The 19,008-nt window shown below is 38.5% G+C and overlaps 2 protein-coding genes across 4 annotated transcripts in view; one reads left to right on the plus strand and one right to left on the minus strand.

The window, feature by feature from the left end:
• Positions 1-1,545: 1,545 nt before the first annotated feature.
• On the minus strand, positions 1,546-6,958 carry Tmem69 (transmembrane protein 69). Of its 2 annotated transcripts, none has more exons than XM_046469183.2 (4): positions 6,801-6,958; positions 5,366-5,449; positions 3,965-4,099; positions 1,546-2,616 (listed from the first exon to the last, which is right to left on the minus strand). In XM_046469183.2, the coding sequence occupies exons 3-4, from the start codon at positions 4,004-4,006 to the stop codon at positions 1,921-1,923; spliced, it is 738 nt and encodes a 245-aa protein (XP_046325139.1). In that variant the 5' UTR covers positions 4,007-4,099; positions 5,366-5,449; positions 6,801-6,958; the 3' UTR covers positions 1,546-1,920. The 2 variants fall into 2 exon arrangements, with proteins under 2 accessions (XP_046325139.1, XP_046325138.1); XM_046469182.2 differs by having other exon boundaries at positions 3,965-4,102.
• Positions 6,959-7,859: 901 nt separating this feature from the next.
• Gpbp1l1 (GC-rich promoter binding protein 1 like 1) overlaps positions 7,860-19,008 on the plus strand; it is a 42,527-nt gene continuing 31,378 nt past the window's right edge. Inside the window, exon 1 of one of the 2 annotated variants that reach the window (XM_046469180.2) lies at positions 7,860-8,011. The gene's annotated coding sequence lies outside the window, so the exon portion shown is untranslated. Of the gene's footprint in view, positions 8,012-8,503; positions 8,663-19,008 lie in introns of those variants that run through there. The other variant, XM_046469179.2, reaches the window with a different exon arrangement.

Consider the following 19,008-nt stretch of genomic DNA (forward strand, 5'->3'; position numbering starts at 1 on the left):
CACTTGCCTAGCATGTTCTAGGCCCTAGGTTCCATACTGAGTACTGCAAAAGAAAAAACAACAACAAAAATCCCCAACTGTCCAATGTACTTAATTGAATGTTCTTAAAAATCAGTTTTAAGAATACACTAATTCACCTACAAAATAGCAATTTTTAAGTGAAATTAGGCAAGTATCTTAAAAATATGACTTGTTCCTATGTTGGAAGTAACAGAGTTAACTGAGACTAAGGAAAAGTTTAGTATAGTGTATATGCAATTTAGAAGCAAAGAAGTTCCTTAATCTGAATAGAATTTGAGTTACAGATTAACCTTATTCCCTATGTAAAAGCCCTATCTCTGAGTAAAGTCACATGCTAAAGGGATTAGGAAGACTTTAACACACAATTCAACCCATAAGAAAGTAAACAAAATTATTGCTCTTCACAGTAGGAATTACTGCAACATTAATCTTATAATTTGTAAAATTTGTTAACTGACAATTTCTTATATTGTACAAAGACAGCACACTCCAAGTGATATGATTTATTGATTTGTACTTAATACCACCTAAATTTTTTGTGAAACTAGAAATTCTAGAGACTAGGTTTTCAAGTTAAAATCCAAGTGATTGCTTTTGCTTTTTTTTTTTTTTTTTAAGCTTCTCTATGAATTAATAGACGTAGAACTAGATAGGCTGGTTCATTAGAATATTAAGATGGTTCTATTTGAGTTTTATCATTTATATGTAATAGTGATTTTATTTTTTGTTTGGTGTTGGAGGTAAAGCTGTATCTATTGCCAAATAGCCTCATAAATACTATATGTCTCTGTTTCTTCTCTCATATAGCTTTCTCTCATGATATTGTTCCCTGTTGATTCTAGAGCCACAAATCCTTTAAGCCCATAAAACTAAGTTATACCAGGTAAAATAAAATACCCACGAGGAACTGCAGTGAAACTCCATATAACCAACTATTTTCAGGCATTCACAGATGCATATTTTCTTTGTAAAGTGGGAGAATGTGTGTGTTGTTTCTTTTTTCCGAATTTCTTTTCTTTTTTTCTAAATTTCTTTAGTTAGAGGTGGACACACCATCTTTATTTTACTTTATATGGTGCTGAGGATCGAACCCACTGCCTCACACATGCTAGGCGTATGCTCTACGACTGAGCCCCAGCACCAGCCCCCAATTTCTTTTTAAACTGGGAAATTTGGCTGCCCAGAAATGTATGAAAATGTAAACATATAGTTCAAAGTCAATAAAATGACACCCACACATCTACTGTCCTGCCCAGAAGCAGTTCATCATTAATGACAGGCAATTCATGTCCTGTATCTTACAGGGGTCTTCCCCAACCTTCAATAGGAAACCATTATAGCACATTTTAGATCACTCCTTTCCTTTTTCAACTTTATGTTTACACATATGTATAAAATCCCCAGTGCCCCATTTCCTGGTTTTGATTATTCTATATCATGGGGAGCCATTGAATTTCTTTTAAATATTTTTATTAGTGCATTACAGTTGCATATGTGTTTGTTTTAATGATTATAAGGCTCTAACAGGATTAAAAAAAACTTTATTTTATTTACTTATTTTTCTATGTGGTACTGAGGATCAAACCCAGGGTCTTACTTTTTTATTTTATATTTTTAAAGATCAAACATTGAAATGTTTAAGTGGATGACATATCATTCATAGAAAGACTGAATGTAAATCAACCTAATATGGCATGACAAAGACCTGTTAGGAATTTTCCTGTTCTTTCTCAAGCAATTACTATGAAATAATTTTTAGAAATGAAAAACTACATATAAAGAACTACCACTGCTAGTGAAGGGGAAAAAGCCAAACAGAGATAAAAGGTCATGCCAAAATGCAACTTTACAAAATAGTTTTATATTTATTCTACTTGATCAAATAGTTTTATATTTATTCTACTTGGGTCCTTTCTCTGGATAAATATCTTCAAGTAGTAATGTGACTACAAATGAAAAAAAAGCCACTAAAGTGACAACTATTCTTAGAGCCTTAAACCAGTTGGGATAATGTGGCAAGAGAAAAAGTTCAACATGTAATGCTATCCCCAGACCTATTATTACTAAGACTATGGCTTCACTGAGTCCTTCAGAAAAAAGGATGGCAAACCATGAAAACACAATAGGAGTTGCACTATTAGCTAAATTAAGGTAGTCTGGTTTAGCTGGACTACCTTCTGGCAGAGCAAAACCCCATCTTACTCCTCCCAAAAAAGATAGGAAACTGGCTCCATAAGCCATCTGAGTAAAAGCTAATTCAGGGATATAAGTCTTGGTCATGACCATGATCAATGGTGGAGCAATGAAAGGGATTAGTCCTGCCAAAGTTATATATAATGCTGGCTTTGGGCTGTCAGGCAGGTAAGTGATGGTGCTCGGTGGCCTGGCTGGAAGTACTACTTGCTTCTGCTTCTTCTTAAAGCTGCATGGGGATGTATGATACCATCGTGTCTTGCTCATACATACTGGAAATGATGGGAAAACACAAGATGTAGGAAACAAAAGGAATAAGTTCTGATGAAGAGATGATTTCAGAGAAAGTATATCTATTCTCCTTCTGGTTCCCACGCTCATTGTGAATGGGTACTTAAGCATCTATAAAGAAAACAACCAGAAAACAAAATTAAAACAAACAAAATGAAACCCACTAGATTTTTAGTTAATTCCAATCTGAAACAACAAAAAAGTAAACACAACACCACCATCACCCTTTCTATTAGCACATCAAACTTTACAGATGGGTTGAACTGACAAGAGATTTCCCTCATGACATTGCCAGAGTAATGTTATTGTTGTTATTATTTTTTGCAATCCTCCTGCCTTAGCCTCCTGTTTGTATTAAACAAGTATATTAAACAAGTATACACTATATCCCATAAACATGTGTAATTCCTGTCAATTAAAAATAAAAAATATATGAATTATTAAACTTACTGAAACACAGAAATTGCTATACAACATGCAAAAGAAACTAGCAAATAGAACTAGTGATCTATTTTGACCTACCACTAATTTTATGCCATGAAGAAATATCTTTATGAAGAGCAGGTAAACACAAGGTCTTTAGCACTAGCCCTTCTAAACTGTCTCTTCTATCTGTCTATTAATTGTTTATCTCTTCTATTTATAAAGTACAAAAGAAGAAGTGATTACTGTAGGAAGGCTATTTTATGAAAGAAAATCTACATTCCAATTTAGCTTTATGAACACTGCATACTTTCCATAGCTCTATGCCTTTGGACATGTCTCTGCCTAGAGTTCTAGCTCCTACTATTTACATTTTTTCTTAAAATTTGTCTTTAAGCTTTCCTGAATCTCTCTCCAATCTGACTTTAGGCTCCTGTGTGAATACCCTATGCAAACTTCCATAATTCTTCTCACAGTGAATTAAAACTATGTGTTAACTGTCATTGTTTTAGTAGACTCAAGAGCTAGGACCATATATTTTCACTGCCTTTAAAGGTACAGAGCCAGAGTAATTACCTTTTCTTATACAATGCTTTAGTAAGCAGATGCTAGACTTCAACTGAGCAGAACAATAATCTAAAAAAGTGTTGGATGAAACTAAAAGTTTTAACAGTTATATAAGAATCTTGATGATTCTTCAAACATGCTAGGAATGATCCCAAAACTTTTCCCCCTTTTGGAGATTCCCCCAAATGGAGATTTGGAATGCTCTTCTTCCAGCTATCTGTATGGTCCAGTCCCTCATTTCTGACCCTGCTATATGAAACACTATTCTTGATATTCCTTATTCCCTTTTCTCACTATATAGTTCTCCACAATACTTACTACTTGAATTACTATTCTACTTTGTATTTTATCCAATTCTCCTTCCCCCACTTGAATACATAAAAATAAAAATTTGTGTCATTTTTACTTTACTGCCCCAGCCACAGCAGTTCTTGGCAAACAGTGCTTAATATTTGCTGAATAAACCAACCTTTGAAGATGCTTGAGAAAACCTCTGGATGAAGTGAAGCATACTGGCCCCTATTAAGTCTTGTTCAGGAAGATGTCGAGCAGTTCTGATTACTGTATTTTTACATCTAAGTGGAGGGTTTACATCAGAAGCATGCTGCTGTATATAAAACAAGATATCATTTAATTTTCCTCATTTTATACATTTTTCCCAGTACTTGGGGTAGAATCCAGGGACTTGTGGATGCTAATATCCCCCAACCCTTTTTAATTTTTATTTTATGTGTATGTGGTGCTGGGGATTGACCCAGGGCCTTGCACAGTAGGTAAGCACTCTATCACTGAGCTATACTCCTAGTCCTTTAATTTTTTTTTAAACATTTATTTTTTAGGTGTAGATGAACACAACACAATGTTTTTATTTTTATGTGGTGCTGAGGATTGAACCCGGATCCCGCCCATGCTAGGCGAGTGCTCTACTGCTGAGCCACAATCCCAGCCCCCAGTCCTTTAATTTTTAAAAAAATTTTTTGTAGTTGTAGATGGACAGAATGCCTTTATTTTATTTTTATGTGGTGTTAAGGACCGAACCTAGTGTCTCACACATGCGAAGCAAGTGCTCAGCCCCTGAGCTATAGCCCCAGCCCTCCCAGTCCTTTAATTTTCTTTTTTTGCATTACAATTCTTAAGACACATATACACCACAATTTTCCAGTCCTTTAATTTTTGAGATAGGATCTTGCTAAGTTGCTGAGGCTGGCCTTGAACTTGTACCCTCCAGCCTCAGCCTCCACAGTACAGGAATTATAGGTATGTACCATCCTACTCCATTTAACACATTAATTCTTAAAAGTAGTAACTCATGAGAATTTTTTTCCATACAACAGAATTTCCTTTGAAAAGAATCACAAACATTTTCAAAGAATCAGTAACACATGAAGGAAATATATATTTTTCTCACCTGTACTGTCCTTTTAGCTTTGGCTGTTTGGTTTAACAGAAATAGTAATGCACAGAGACATAGAAGATCTGAATTTTACAAATGCCTCTACCACTTCCCTAGCTGTGTGATATTGGGCACAGTTTTTCCTTGAGTCCCAGCTTTAAAACTGAAGGCCATAGCCTCTCTGTTTCTTTTAATTATCTATCCACCTTAATTATCTACTTTGGAGCTTAAGAGTTTACAGCTCAAAATAATCACAGCAGCAACAAATACAATTTAGTTATGAGCCAGGCACCAAAACTACATGTTTTATATGCATTAACTTTACTGCTCACAATAACCTTAGTAACTGGATACTGAGACAGACTGACCTATTAGAGTGAACACTTTGGTGTCAAACAATCTGGGTTGGAACCCTGGCTCCACCCCTTACTAGCTGTGGATAAGTTACTTAACATTGTTATGGTGCAGTTCACTCACCTTTTAAATAAAGGGCCTGGGAGTATAGATCCAAAGCAGAGTGACTGTCTAGGGCACAGGGATCCCTGGGTTCAATCCTTGGCACTACAAAAACAAGTAAGAGTAGTAACAGCTACTTCACAGGTGGTTGTAAAAGTTTAGTTAAATGTAATAGCTGAGAACTGTCCCTAACACAAAGCAAGCACTCAATATTAACAGTTATTCTTAAACTAGGTGTGGTGGCCTACGCCTGTTATCCCAGTGGCTCAGGAGGCTGAGGCAGGAGGATCTCAAGTCCAAACCCAGCCTCAGCAATTTAGCAATGCCGTAAACAACTCAGCAAGACCTTGTCTCTTAAAAACATAAAAAAGGCCTGGGAATGTGGCTCAGTGGTTAAACACCTCTAGGTTCAATCCCCAATACAAAAACAAAATAAAACAATTATTCTTGTCTTACTCTGGAGGGACTGGTAAAGAACCTGATTAACTTAAGCAACCAAGTTAATGGAAATGAGTGAAATTGTGAATCTAAATCTGTCAGTCCCGTTCTCTCTTTTTTAATGATACAATGTGGTTTTTGTCGTAACACATTTATTTTATTTTTTATGTGGTGCTAAGTATCAAAACCAATCCCTCACGCATGCTAGGTAAATGCTCTACCTCCGAGCTTCGATACCAGCCCCTGATATTCCCATTCTTGAGAAACTCGATGTTTCAAAAAACAAAACTTAGCCAGGTTTGGAGTCACAGGCCTGTACTCCCGGTAACTGGGGAGGCTGAGGCTGGAGGATAGCAAGTGCCAGTTATCTGTGGGCTTCCAAGTACTTTGGATAACACCTAAATCCTGACATCCCACACCTCCACTTTTGATCAAAATCCATTTCTTAGGGCTTTCCAAATCATACCATTTAAAATCTCAACCCTCCCCCTACCTTCATCAGGGACTCCCTAACCACTGTGACACATGAGTATTAAAGCAAAGACTGACGGCCTAAAGACGACGAACCGGTGACACCACGGAGATAAAGGACAAAGACCCCAGGGCTAATCTACCCATTTCAGGTGAGACTCTTTTTTTTGGGGGGGGGGTCCCAGGATTGAACGTCTGTAGCCCTTTTTATTATTTGAGACAGGGGCTTGCTAAGTTGCTTAGGGCCTCACTAAATTGCTGAGGTTGGCCTCAATCTTGTAATCCTCTTAACTCAGCCTCCCGAGTCGCTAGCGTCCGCTACCACGTCGGGTTCCAATTCCTATAAAAACTTTCAAATGTTCCCATTTCCTCAATGGAACGAGTGCAAATTGCAAGGCTCAAGCCGACATTTTAGGAAAGGGGAAGGGTTTTGACGCAAGAATCTTCGGAAAATCTTGGCAAAAAGTACTCGCTTCTTCTATTACTACCAATCTCTTGATGACCGCGTTCCAAACGTGCACCCATGTGGCCCAGATACTTAACTTACTTGCCAGCGTCGCGCCAGTAAAAAGGCAAGCTAAACTTCAAGGACAGGGATTCGCGGAAAGGCACAGTTCCGGAAAATGGAGTTATATACTCCTCACATCCTGGAACCCGAAAAAATGAGTCCGGGTGGGAACCTGACTTGGCGCAAACGTTCCCACGCCTGGTTTTCCGTCTTGACGTCATTCTTCTAAAAAAAAAAAAATCTCAATTCTAGTTGAAGTCGACTGTTGAACAGGGTACCTGAACGGTCTCTCTTCCAGGATTCCAAGCTAACAGAATCTGCCTGCAGCTTCGGGAAGGTAGAGTGCAACAACTGAAACAATCTCAGTGATGGTAAAGGAGGAAAGTAGGCGACTTGGAGTCTAGGTCAAGTGTGACTTGGCCAAATTGCCCTCTCCAGAACTCATTTTACTTTGCAAAACAACGGAGTTGGGTTGACCGGACACATCTTACTCCGTGTTATTGTTCTTTACTACTGTTGGGAAGGGAATGTTTTTACTTCATTCTCTTTCCTAGGACCTACAAACTTTTTTTAATGAATAAAGAGCACAAAGAAGCAGGATCTTCACTTCTATGAAGCAAGGTTAGCGTTAAGAACCTTGGGTTTGGGGGATGATTCCTTCTGCCACCCACGGCTTGAATTTATTTCTTGTTTCTGTGACCTTGGGCAAGTCCCTTCTCTTCTTTGGGTCTCTTATCAGTCTGTCAAAGGAAATTATACCAGGTAATCTGAGCGTCTTTCCGTCTTTAAGGATAAAGCCGAAGACAATTTGAAGAGCTCATTTGTCTAGGTGCCCACGCCGGGCACTTCCCCCCATTCCTCCGGATTCAGCTTGTCTACTTTTCTGGTTACCATCATTCAGATACGGCTGCAGAATAGGACCTCAGTAAACTCTACATAATAATAACTCTTTAAAAAGTCTTTGGGCTTTCACTTTATTTCCTTCTCTGGCATAGTAGCGCCGCCCCTTCCCGTCCGCGATACCCAATGAGACGTCGGGTAAGAGAAACAGCTTCTCGCCTTACGAAAGGCGCAGGCCCGGTGAGAAACCCGCCCTACGTTGGGGCGGGGGCGCGACGCCTGCGGTGCCCAGGAACTACGGCTCCCGGCGGGTAACGCGCCGCGCCGACCCTCGCAGGCCTGTGGAGCAGAGCCCTGAGGCCCGCTGGGGGCTGGAGTCTCAAGGACGCGCACGTGTGAAGGAGCGGAAGGTGGGCAGGGGTCGGGAAACACTGATCCTTCCGATACCGATTTGCTAGTTTTGGTTGAAGTAGTTCGGCGATGCGAGGTAGCCCAGAGGCGGGGTGTGGGAGGCTGAAGAAAGAATGGGCGGGGAAGACCGGGTACCCAAATACATTTCCACCCACTCATTCACACGCGCCCAGGCCCGAGAGTTTGGCCTGGAGGATATGAAGGAAAACTACTAAACTCAGCTGGTCTCTGCCGTTCAGCACAAGGAAAGGCAAGGGATTCTACTCTGCATTAGGGCAAGAGCGACCGTGCACCACCTTGAGCCACGCCAAAGGGAGCTGGGGGCGGGGCAGGGAATAACCGCCATTCCCTCGGCCGAACGTTGACAGTCTGAAACGCGGCTGTCTCCAGCAGTGTCACCGGAGCAGAGCCTGTGCGCATGCGCTCTTGCGGGTGGGCGTGTATGAGGCGGGGTCGGGGGTGGGAGAAGGCCGGCTGGTTTTTCGCTCCTCCTCCACCCACTCTGCCCCTCCTGGGCCTTGTGGGCCGGGCAGCCATTTTGGAAGAGCTTTGTTATGGTTGTGGGCTAGTCACCTTTGCCGGGCCAAGAAACTGTGGACGCGTCCTTAGACGCCGCGTCTTGTCCTTGGCTGTAGCCCCGCCGCTGCTTGGTGAGTGGGAGTTCCGGACTACGGAGCGGTAGGGGACCCTGGCGCCTTGGCTCAGCGCGGGGCTCCGCCCGGTGCCTCACCAGCCGTAAAACTAGTTGGAGGAAGGTTTTACACAGGTGGTTGAGCACAGGTCCGCCGTGGGATGGGTGAGCGGAACCCACGGGTCGTGTAGTTCTGACGGGGCACCCCCTCCCCCGCGCGCGTGGAGCTTTGCACACGAGCGTCGCCGCCAGAGCGCGCCTACTTCACTTTAGTCTTGGGTCGGAACGCTCACCTGCGGCTCTCTGGCTTCTTCCTCTCGAGGCGTTACGGCTGCAAGGTGGTGAAGTGGCTCGGTTTACATGTTTCTTTTTCTTCCCTTAGAATGAGAACCAAAGGCTTTTATTAGGAAAACCTAGGAGGAAAAAGTCGTGTAAATCAGATGTGGGATAGCTGAGGGGAAAAAGAGGAACTTTCACGTCCGCTGTCCCGGTTTTCCGATGGGAGCAGGGTGTTTTCATTTAGATTGTCTTTACCAATGTCAACCAGGCCTTCTCTCCAGGGGAGAGAAAGCTGGTGATCTTGAAGTCTTCCAGCCAGTATTTCCCCCCGTTTTAACTCTATTCCCCAATTCGTGGTATCCAAAAGAAAGGCTGAATCTAAAATGGCTGTAGCTAGGGGAAGTACCTTGTTCTTGGATAACTTAAATTCGTTAACATGTCGTAACACTTTTAATAGTTTTTCGCTATAAAACATTAACTGGATCTTTTGTTCATTTAGTTGTTTTTATTTTTTGTTATTGGTGTATTGAAGACTTCTTTTGTTAGGTGGAAACAAAGGTAGGGTTCTGAAAGTTTGCTTACTCCAAAAGTTTACTTAAGAATGGGTGCGGTTTTTGTTTTTTGATTTTGGTAGTTGCTTATAGCTCAAATTGTGCTGTGGTGTCAGTTTTATCTGCCATCGTTGTGCTCTGAGGTTGGCTTGTTATTTATTGAAATTGTTGCTTTTAACTTTGATATTAATATATTGCTTACCAGGAAGACACAGAGTTAATGGTGGTTTGTGTTTTAGTTTAATAACAGAACGTACTTTTCTTTATAAGTTAACATCCAAAAATGTAATGAGTGATATTTTGGATTATCTTTTCTAAGATTTTTTATATCTGTACTTGAAAGGAAATCGGGTGCTGTTAAACTAGGGACATTTACAATGGTGTGAGAATTCAGCAAATGAAAGCAGTTTAGTTATGTGGCACCTGATTGTTGTGCCTTTTTAAACAAAGACTGTCATTTTGTTTACTTCTTAAAAACCAACAAAAAATAGATTCAGAAGTTTTAACTGCAAACAAAACTTCATAGATTGGAAACCAGAAACAGTAAATTTCAGTATTTGGAAAGGAACTTGAGTTTCAGGTTTCCCTTTAAAAGATAAAATAGTTAAAATGCTATTGTGAAAAAAATCGTTGAAGTTAGTAGTAAAACAAATAGTTCTCTTCCTTAGCATATGTCTTTCTACATTCTTTCAAACACATAAACTTATTTTGTCAATTCCCCTAGGAATTTTTCTGTACTTACCTTGGTGGTTTTACAACAAAATCATTTCAAGTTCTTTATAAAAATGACTATTTGCTTTGTGTTTTGACATTGTTGTTTACTGTACTTGGGTGAAACTTTACAGGGTACCCAAAACTGTACATGTTGATAAAAAAACATTCTTTCAGTTCATTCTGGATAGTTTGTTTTCAGAGCTTTTAACTTGGGGAGATGGGAAGCCATTATTTTGAATGAATTCAACAGTTTTCTTACCAGTGGCTGTTTTAAAACCTTAGCTGAGGAAAGCACATTTAACCATTTTAATATATATGGAATAATGAGAAATGTGGGAGTACTTTTTTTTTAATAGTTGTTGATGGACGCATGACTTTATTTTATTTATTTATTTTTATGTGGTGCTGAGGATCGAACCCAGTGCCTCACACATGCTGGACAAGTGTTCTGCCACTGAGCTACAGCCCCAGCCCTCTGAATCATATTTCAGTAGATTGTATATCTTGGTTTTATGGTTTTAGTCTAATGTACCAGGGACTGCCTGTTGCTCAGAATTCTTAGATACTGTTTTTGTGTGTGTAGTTGTTGTTGTTGTTTGGAACTGAGGATTGAACTCAGGGGCACTTGACCACTGAGCCATATCCCCAGCCCTGTTTTGTATTTTATTTAGAGACAGGGTCTCACAGAGTTGCTTAGCACCTCAATTTTGATGAGGCTGGCTTTGAAGTTTTGAGGATCCTGAGCCACTGAGATTACAGGCAGGGTAGCTACCACACCTGGCAATACTGTTTTATTCTCCCATTTTAGAGTTGAGAAGAATGAGACAGAGATTAATTCAGCTAGTAGGTAGAAGACAGTATTTGAGTCTAAGAAATGTGGGGGGTTTTGTTGTTGTTGTTTGTTTTTTTGTTTTTTCCTTCTGTTTCTCCTTTTTTGGTGCTGGGTATCAAACCCAGGACAGTGCCATCTACCTCTGAGCTACAGTTGCCAGTCCAGAAACCTCTAAGTTATTGTGCTTGACCCTATGACTGCTGCCTTTATACATGAAAGTAAGACTTGGAAAAATGAGAAGCAAAACAAAACCTTTTAAGGAATCCCAAATTAAAAAGTAGTTCATAAAAAAGGCAAATTTTGGTTTGTGTCATTTCAGACAGATGAGGGTCTGTTGGAATCTAGGTAATGTACAGATAACATGCTTGCTGTCTCAGAAGTTGCTATAGTTGGTTGTGTCTGTAATTTAGTATGTGGTTATGCTGTTGGAGACCTTATGCCTCGAGTTATTTCTGAATCAGTAATTTTTATTTCCCACTAAAGTCTGCTCCAAACAAAATTGCCAGTATTTAAACTTAAAAAAATAAATTAAGAGGAATTGAACTTCTTTTGTCCATAGGTATCCCTTAACTAATAAGCAATATATACCTAATATAATGTAAATTAAATCTTTATAGGCAATTTCAAATATACTAGGGAAGTATTTAAAGATGTCTGTTAGTTGTTTCCTTTACTAAAGTAAATAATCAGCCTTTAATTGCTCTATTGGGCATATTTCACTTTTCAGCAAAAGAGATCAATTATTCTTTTAAGAAACACTGGAAGCTGTACTATCATGATAGTTTTGGTGTACTAGGAGCTGGGAATATTTGGATGATTTCATAAAACATTTCTGACACCAAAGAATTTTACAGCATTACGTATTAAGCATAAAAATACTTGCAGGATAACAACATAGCTTTTGGTCTTTCTTTTTTGTGTTTCTGGGAATCAAACCTAGGGCCTTGCACATTTTAGGCACATGCTCAGTCTACCTACCTGTCTTTTCTTTCGTTTTTTTTTTTTTTTTTTTAATATATTTTTTAGTTATAGATGGATGCAATATCTTTATTTCACTTATTCATTTTTATGCGATGCTGAGGATTGAACCCAGTGCCTCACATGTGCAAGGCAAGCACTCTGCCACTGAGCAACAACCCCAGCCCCCGTCTTTTCTTACAGAAATAATTTTAATATTCTCATTAAGTGCGCATTGCCTCATGTTAATCTATAATTCTCTAGAGAATTACCACTATGAAGAAAGTTGGACAGTTGGCCACAGTGACACAGCCCTACAATTCCAACTACTCAGGAGGCTAAGACAGGAGGATTGCACGTTTGAGACCCACCTCAGCAACTTAGTGAGACCCTATCTCAAAATAAAAAGGATTAGGGATGTACCTCAATGTACCTCAATGGTATAGTGCCCATGGGTTCAAACCCCAGTACCTCCCCCCTCAAAAAAAAAAAAATTGGACAGTAGTTTTATTAGTGGAGTAAAAATTTTTTTCTCCAGAAAACTCATTTAAGATTGTATCTTGCCAGGCATGGTGTTGCACACCTGTAACCCAATGGCTGGGAAGGCTGAAATATAAGGAACATAAGTTCAAGGCTTGGAGCAGAAATTTAGCAAGGCTCTCAGGAACTTAGCAAGACCCTCTCTCAAACAAAACAAAACAAAAAAAAAACCACTGGGGATGTAGCTCAGTGGTAAAGTATCCCTGTTTTTTTTCAGTCCTCAGTACCAAAAAAGTGTCTATTTTAAATTTAGCTTGCAAACCCTTTTTTGGCTTCTTGTAGGTTTAAATTTTAGTATATAAAAACTTCTGAGTAATTGCTGTCCTTGAAGTTTATAAGTACACAGAAAAGTTGGTTTGGGGCTTTTCAGTTGATTAATTAAAACTGCTGGCTTGGGGGTAGAGCACTGCTTTAGCGTTCAGGACCTCTTGGGTTCAATCCCAGCACCATACATGCACACAAATATTACAGCTATTCCACTTTTCATGCACTTTATTAATTACTTTGGTATGGTAGGAAGAGCAGTGGGAATCATTTATTGTGGGTATCATGTTAGATGCTATAAAATAATTCCAGTATATAATCTCGTTTCCTTTCAACACTTGTTTAAAATAGATTATATTAATGCTTCTCCAGATTTGTATACAGTTTTCCAGAAGGTAATTAATCTGGTAACATGGTAGGAAATGAGGATTCAGGCAGTTTTTTCTGTGATTCAAAAGGATAGTTTTCACCACATTATATAGAGAGATGGGATAATATGGTAGTAAAAGGCACCAGCTTTGTAGAGAAACAACCTGGATTTAAATGTCAGCTTCACCATGTACACCTTGTGACCTTAGGAGAGTTACTCAGATGAAATTCTATGCATATTTCATCTGTTAAGTAGGGATAATAGTACCTTATTCTAGGGTTGTTGTGATAAATAAATAATATTTGTAGAGTTCTTAAAAGGTTGTCTCATAATAATCACTTTGTGATTTGTTTGATGATATTGACATTAATGAATCTCTTACATACCATTCTAATGAAATTTAGTGATATCTTGGCACACAGAGTAGTTTCCCTTATTAGATGTTACTTTTCAGTTGACTTTTCTAATTTGATTCAGGATCCAGGTTCCCACATAACTGCAATTGGCTAACATCCTTTGAGCCTCTTTTCATTAGTTTCCCCTTCATTTTTTCCCTTGCATTTTGTTAAAAAGAAACCAGGTCGTTTATTTTGCAAAGTTTCTCATATTCTAGATTTTCCTGATTCTCTGTAAATTGGTAGTTGATACAGAGACTTAGATTGCAATTTGATGTGGGGTTGGGGAGGAGTGTAGATGATTCTGTGAATTTTTTTTCCCTAGTTTATTCAGTGGTTCTCATCTATATAATTTCCCTGCAGTTGTACTATTGAACAGCATAGAGTAATTGTATTGGTCATTTGCCCTCGGACATGCTGTGTAAAGTGGAGTGTTTGGTTTGCTTTTGCTTTGCTGCCCAATTCAGTATTAACTTTTCCAGCTAGTTTGTTTCCTGCCTTTTTTTTTCTTTTTCTTTTCCTAGTTGTATATTATAAAATTGAGCCAAAATATAGTGGGTTCACCGTGGCTTTATTTACTGGTTTTGGCTACCAATCAGTTTTCTCAACCAATTTGGTCTAAAAATTTCTCTTAAATTGGATTTTTTGAGCCTGGTGTAGTGCTGCATGTCTGTAATCCCTGCAACTCAGAAAGTTGAGGAAGGAGAATCCCAAAGTTCCAGGCCATCCTGGGCAATTTAGCTAGATACTGTCTCAGAATAAGAAATACAAAGGACTGGAGATATAGCTCAGTGGTATAGTACTCCCAGATGGTAAACTGCTAATAGCTAGAGGATAAAACCTTAGGGGAGGAAATACTACCCCCCCCACACACACACACACATACACACAGGGAATTAAACCCAGCCCCCCCTCCCAAAAGAACCCTGGGGCACTTTACCACTGAGCTACCTTTCCATCCCTTTTTTTATTTTGGGACTGGATTTTGCTGAGTTACTCAGGACCCTGCTAAGTTGCTGAGGCTGACCTTGAACTTGTGATCCTCCTGCCCCAGCCTCCCAAGTCCATAGTAGTCACTCCTGTTAAATCAGTTATGAAAACTGTGTGGTTTTGTAAATGTCACCATTTAGTTATCACTATTTAGTCACTATTTAGTTGTATTCATACAAAACACCCCTTTCAGGATCAGTGCAGTTGAAACTATTTGATAAAAATTATCTTTACTGAAACACTTGTTTGTAGTGTGCTTGATGTAGTGACTTCAGAGCAAATGCCATCAAAATGTTTTTGCTAGTTTTAAAAACTTCATAATTAGCCAGGTACAGTGACATGTGCTATAATCCCAGCCATGTAGGAGGCTGAGCAAGAGGATCAGAAGTTCAAGACCTCTCAGCAACTTAGACCTATCTCAGAATAAAAAGGGGTGGGAATGTGAGAGTTCCACTGGGTTCAGTCTTCAGTATTGCAAAGCAAACAAAGCCTACGTTTTCAGAATTTTGTATAAATGTAATTTGTTTAGTTTTCTGAATCTTATATCCAGAATTTAATGTGTCAGATTGCATCAGGTGATAAATATGCTTCTGTTTTGTGTTTAATAGCCTGGGCTGTGATAGAATTAACCTTATCTTGGTCTTATTTTAGCATGCCTAGCCTCCCCCCACTTTTTTTTTTAATGTGGTGAGATAATGAGTTTTTAGGTTTGGTGGCAGCGTGTGTGCTTGTGACCTTTGAATTACAGAATATCAGAAATTAGATTACCTGGAGAAGGCATAAATATTACTATTTACTACCTTCTGGAATTACTTTTCAGGAAATGATTCTTGCTTGGTACAGTAAAGCATAAGAAGGCATAATGATTAAAGTTTATTATTAATGGCAAGATGGGCAGAATTCCTGTGTACTAACAGGGCTTTAAAATTATCTCTGTTGCGTCTTTTGTCTTATCATTTTAACCCCCTTCCTTTATTTCCTTTTTGTGAGTGTTTGTGGGAGAGGAACTGGAAAAACTGTGTACACACATGTACATAATATATAGAACCCTTGATAGCTAAAGTTGGATTGTGTGACCCAAGCTGTGCCAGTTGAATGCACTTCACTGGGGATGTGCTTCTGGAGTAAGATGCAAAGGAATGACAGTTTGGGATTCATTCCAGTTGATGGTGGCAGTGCTAGCTGGGCCAGTTTCCTGAGCAGGCTCTTCCTGTGTTGTGGCTTCGGCATTAGTTTTGAGTGCTTCACTTCCCTTGGATTTTTGCATATTTGCCAAGTCAAGGAACCTCTCATTCATTCTTTGAATCTCAGTGGGTGTTTTGATAAATTCCTTTTCTTGTTAGGCTACCTAAATATGGTTTATTTTCAACCAAGGAATCTGGTTGTTGACTTTTTGAGTTAGGATCCAGGTCCCACATACTGCAATTAGGTGGCAATCTTTTAAGCCTCCTTTCATTTGTTTCTCTCTGATTTTGCTGTTCCTGAAAAGATAATAAATTTTCTTTTGTCCATCCCCAATTTGCACGTGTGTATGTGTGTGTTACTAAGGATTGAATCCAGGGGCTCTCTACCATGAACTAAAACTGAACCCATTTTATTTATCTTATGGTAACAGAGTCTCATTGAATTGTCAAGACTGAGCTCAAACTCGGGATGTTCCTGCTTCAGCCTCTCAAGTGGCTGGAATTAATAGGAAAGTGCCACTGTGCCTGTCTCATCCCAATTCTTTTTTTAGTTGTAGACAGATGCAGTAACTTTATTTTATTTATTTTGTGTAGTGCTGAGGATCACCCAGTGTCTCACATGTGCTAGGCAGTGCTCTACCACTGAGCTACAACCCCATCCCTGATCCCAATTCTTAAAGCAATAGTTGTCAACCTTTTAAAATTTGAAGTAGGCTTGAGCATCAATATTAATAAAGCTCCTACTTTATTATTTTGTATTGCAATCAGCATATATGTAGTATGTGATGTTAGAATGTATAAATATGCAAAGGTGAACACTAATATTCCCATTACCAGAAATTACTACACTTTGCATTTTTTCCAGATCGTTTTCTAAACACAGTGTAGGTTTCTATTTCTATTTTACTAATGAGATCAGCTTGTTATTATAGAAAGTTATGCCCACTTTCCATGTAAATAAATGTTTTAATTTCCTTATGTCTCTTTAATTTATCATAATCCTTATTTTTCACTAACACTGACTTTCTCTGGGCCAGTTGTTCCAAGAATGGTTTTGTGGTTGTTCCTTGTACATTCCTGTATAGTTTAGAGGTTATCAGGGTATGGTGGCACATGCCTGTAGACCCAGCCACTTCGGAGGCTAACACAAGAGGATTGACAGATTCAGTCTTGGCAGTTTATTGAGATTTGCTTCAAAATAAAAAGTTAAAAAAGGGTAAAGATGTAGCTCAGTGGTAGAGTATACCTAGATTCAGTCCCTAGTAGGCGGGGGTGGCGGGGTGGGGGATTAAAGTTGACAGTTAAAAAGCTTGATGTAGTTATGAACATTTTTGGCTAGAATATACCATGCCTCTTTTTACTCATATAATAAAACATAATACCTGGTTGACCAACTTTAGTAATGCTAGGATTGATTCTTGGTTAAGGTGATGGTAGTCTGATCTACATATTAAACAGTCTTTCTCCCTTGCAGCAAATATCTTAATTTGTGTTATGTTACATTGGCACTAAAACAGTTCCCAATCACTTGTCATTGGTGTGATTGGGGGCAGTTCTATGTGACAATATAATTTATATAAATATTTATAAATTATATAGAGTTGTGGTTTATGTAACAAAACACCCCCAAGGCTGGCTGTAGCTCAGTGACAATTGCTTAGCATGTATGTGTGAGGCACTAGGTTCAATTCTTAGCATCACATAAAAATGAAACAAATAAAAGAAAGGCATACTGTCTATCTACAACTACAAATTTTTTTAAACACACCCATCTAAAGTGTACAATTTCATGGTTTCTAGGATATTTACAAAATTGTGCAATGATTACCACTAATTTAACACTTTTATTGTCCCAGAAAGAAATCTCATAGCTATTAGCAGTTACCTCCCATTTTTCTCCAGCCCTAGGCAACTGCGAATCTACTTTCTTTTGTCTCTTTGTACTGTATTGTATTTCATCTGTCCAGAATCATATACTTTGTGGTCTTTGCATCTGGCTTCTTTCATGTAACCTAATATTTTCAAGGTTCATCTATGTTGTAGTATGCATCAATACTTCTTGTAATCTTATGATTAGGATTGGTGAGTGCTATTGTTTAAATGTGTCCCCCAAAGTTTGAAATTGCTGAAAATTAATTCCCAAGGCAGCAGTGTTGAGAGGTGGGACCTTTAAGAGGCTAGGTCATGAGGGCTTTTGTCCTTATGAATGGATTAGTGCTCTTATGTTTGGAGTACATTAGTTGTTTTGATAAGTTCAAGCCTCTTTTTCCTCTCCCTCTCTTCCATGTTCTTTTCTTTTTACCATGGGACACTGCAGCAAGTTCTCTCCAGATGTCAGTCTTTCAGACTTCTAAGATTTCTCCAGAACTGTGAGAAATAGTCTCTGTTCTTTATAAGTTACCCAGATTCAGGTATTTTGTTGTATTGTAGAACAAAATAGACTAAAACAGTTGGTCACAGAAGTTTCACAACTTCAGCTTTTTTTTTTTTTTTTTTTGCCAAACTGTTTTCCAAAGTGGTCATGTACCATTTAAAACTTCCACTAGGAGCCAAAATTAAACAAGCATGATTAAAAGTCAAACATTGCATAGTTTGTATTTTCCTATAGAATATTAAAAGGAAAATCCCTATATTCCAGCCATAGTGCACTAGCATTACAGACAACACTTCTCAATTGTTTTATATAGCATATGTAGAATGGAAATTTTATGATTGAAGATATACTTAAAGTTATGTTTTTGACAATGTGTGAGAATTCCTTGTTTGTACCATATCTTCATCAACAATCAAATAAAGAATCTTTTTTTTTTTTTTTTTTTTTTTTTTTTTTTGGTGATGCTGGGGATTGAATCCAGGGCCTTGTGCAAGCAAGGCAAGCACTCTACCAACTGAACTATAGCCCAGCCCTTAAAGAGTCATTTTTGCATCAGGGGAGTAGTAGTTGAATGGAGAGTGCAAATCCTAGGTTCAATCCCTAGTACCTCAGGGGAAAAAAAATTTTGAGTTAAAACAGGTTAAAAAAATAATAATAATACATAGGCCTTTTTTAAAACAAGAAGGTAAGAATAAATCATTTTTAAAGGTATGCAAGATCTTTATGGGGAAATTTTATATAAGATGGTAAAGAGATTATATAAAAGACTTACCCTATGCATATACTTTGGAGGATTTGTTGTTATTTATTATTATTTATTCTCTCATATTGATCTAGATTCATTACTGTTCTAAGAAATGTCTTAACAGATTTCCCCCTCTTAAACTTGATATTAATATTTTAAAATTTATGAGA

This window comes from Marmota monax, unplaced genomic scaffold, assembly GCF_021218885.2.
Source record: "Marmota monax isolate L192 unplaced genomic scaffold, Marmota_monax_Labrador192_F-V1.1 WCK01_AAM20220418_F8-fsc00008, whole genome shotgun sequence".
NCBI classification, from domain to species: domain Eukaryota; kingdom Metazoa; phylum Chordata; class Mammalia; order Rodentia; family Sciuridae; genus Marmota; species Marmota monax.

Bases quoted from the DNA above. Each gene is read 5' to 3' on its own strand.
- Tmem69 (XM_046469183.2), bottom strand. From the start codon at position 4,006: ATGCTTCACTTCATCCAGAGGTTTTCTCAAGCATCTTCAAAG. The intron at 2,617-3,964 runs GTTGGTTTATTC...TTTTCTTTATAG, and splicing joins TTTCTCAAGCATCTTCAAAG to ATGCTTAAGTACCCATTCAC.